The sequence below is a fragment of the Orycteropus afer genome, unplaced genomic scaffold, assembly GCF_000298275.1.
Source record: "Orycteropus afer afer isolate SDZICR_OR568_19922 unplaced genomic scaffold, OryAfe1.0 scaffold01647, whole genome shotgun sequence".
Classification (NCBI taxonomy): Eukaryota; Metazoa; Chordata; class Mammalia; order Tubulidentata; family Orycteropodidae; genus Orycteropus; species Orycteropus afer.
Genome location: NW_006923234.1, coordinates 47,776 through 48,914, shown reverse-complemented (window position 1 = coordinate 48,914; position 1,139 = coordinate 47,776). Strand labels below are relative to the sequence as shown.

At 43.5% G+C, this 1,139-nt stretch overlaps 1 protein-coding gene across 1 annotated transcript; it reads right to left on the bottom strand.

Moving 5' to 3' along the window:
* Positions 1-212: 212 nt before the first annotated feature.
* Positions 213-1,139, bottom strand: LOC103213342 (olfactory receptor 4K15-like). Its single transcript, XM_007959156.1, has one exon. The coding sequence runs from the start codon at positions 1,137-1,139 to the stop codon at positions 213-215; it is 927 nt and encodes a 308-aa protein (XP_007957347.1).

Genomic DNA, 1,139 nt, shown 5'->3' with positions numbered 1-1,139 from the left:
CTTCCGTAGTGATTCTGCCTCGGAAACCCAAGGAGGGGTCGCTATGAGTCGGAGCCGACTCGACGGCACATAACAACAACAACAACAACATATACACAAGAATTATCTCAGTCTATTTAATTTCTTAGTTCATATATAAATATTTTGCTAAGAAAAGAACTCAATGGGTACCTTTATTATGGTTCCCATTATCACAAGGGATCAAGAAATTGTTAGGAACTTACTTTTTGCCTCCTCAGTTTCTTCATTGCTGATACTACTTCCTTGTTCCTTAATGTGTAAATGATGGGGTTTAAGAAGGGGGTAAAAATAGTATAGAATATTGAGAGTATCTTATCCCCTATGGAGTTGTGGAAAGGCCAGGCATAGATGAAGACGCTGGGCCCAAAGAAGAGAATCACCACAGTGATATGGGCAGTGAGGGTGGCCCGCGCCTTGGCCATGCCTTCTGATGATTGGCGTCGCACAGTGACCAGGATGATTGTGTAGGAGATGAACAACAGCACAAAGCAGCATGTACCAAGTATATCAGTGTTTAAACGAATCAGTATCTCAAGGATATAAGTATCAGTGCAGGCAAGTTTAATCACCAGGGGAGGGTCACAGAAAAAGCTGTCTACATTATTTGGGCCACAGAATGGAAGATTTGCTATGAAGACTAGCTGGCTTGCTGAGTGCAAAAATGCAATAAGCCAGGAGCCCACCACAAAAACTGTGCATTTCCGTATACTCATGATGGCGGTATAATGTAGGGGTCGACATATGGCTACATACCTGTCATATGCCATGGCCACAAGGAGCGTCATTTCTCCACCACCAAAAATATGAACAAAGAATATCTGGGCCATGCAACCCTCAAAAGAAATGGTGCTATGCTCCACAAGGAAGTCAAATATCATTTTGGGAGTGGCAAAAGTGGATAGACAGGCATCAATGAGGGAGAGGTTGCTGAGCAGGAAGTACATCGGGGTGTGGAGCGCAGGTTCACAGAGGACTATGAGCACAATGAGGAGGTTTCCCAGCAAAATGGATGAATAGAAAAATGTGAAAAACACAAAATAGAAAAGTTGTAGCTCTCGAGGACCTGAAAGACCGTGCAACGCAAATTCAGTCACTCTTGAGTTGTTTCCTTGGCCCAT

Coding starts and splice junctions, on each gene's coding strand:
- LOC103213342 (XM_007959156.1), bottom strand. CDS start 1,139: ATGGGCCAAGGAAACAACTCAAGAGTGACTGAATTTGCGTTGCACGGT.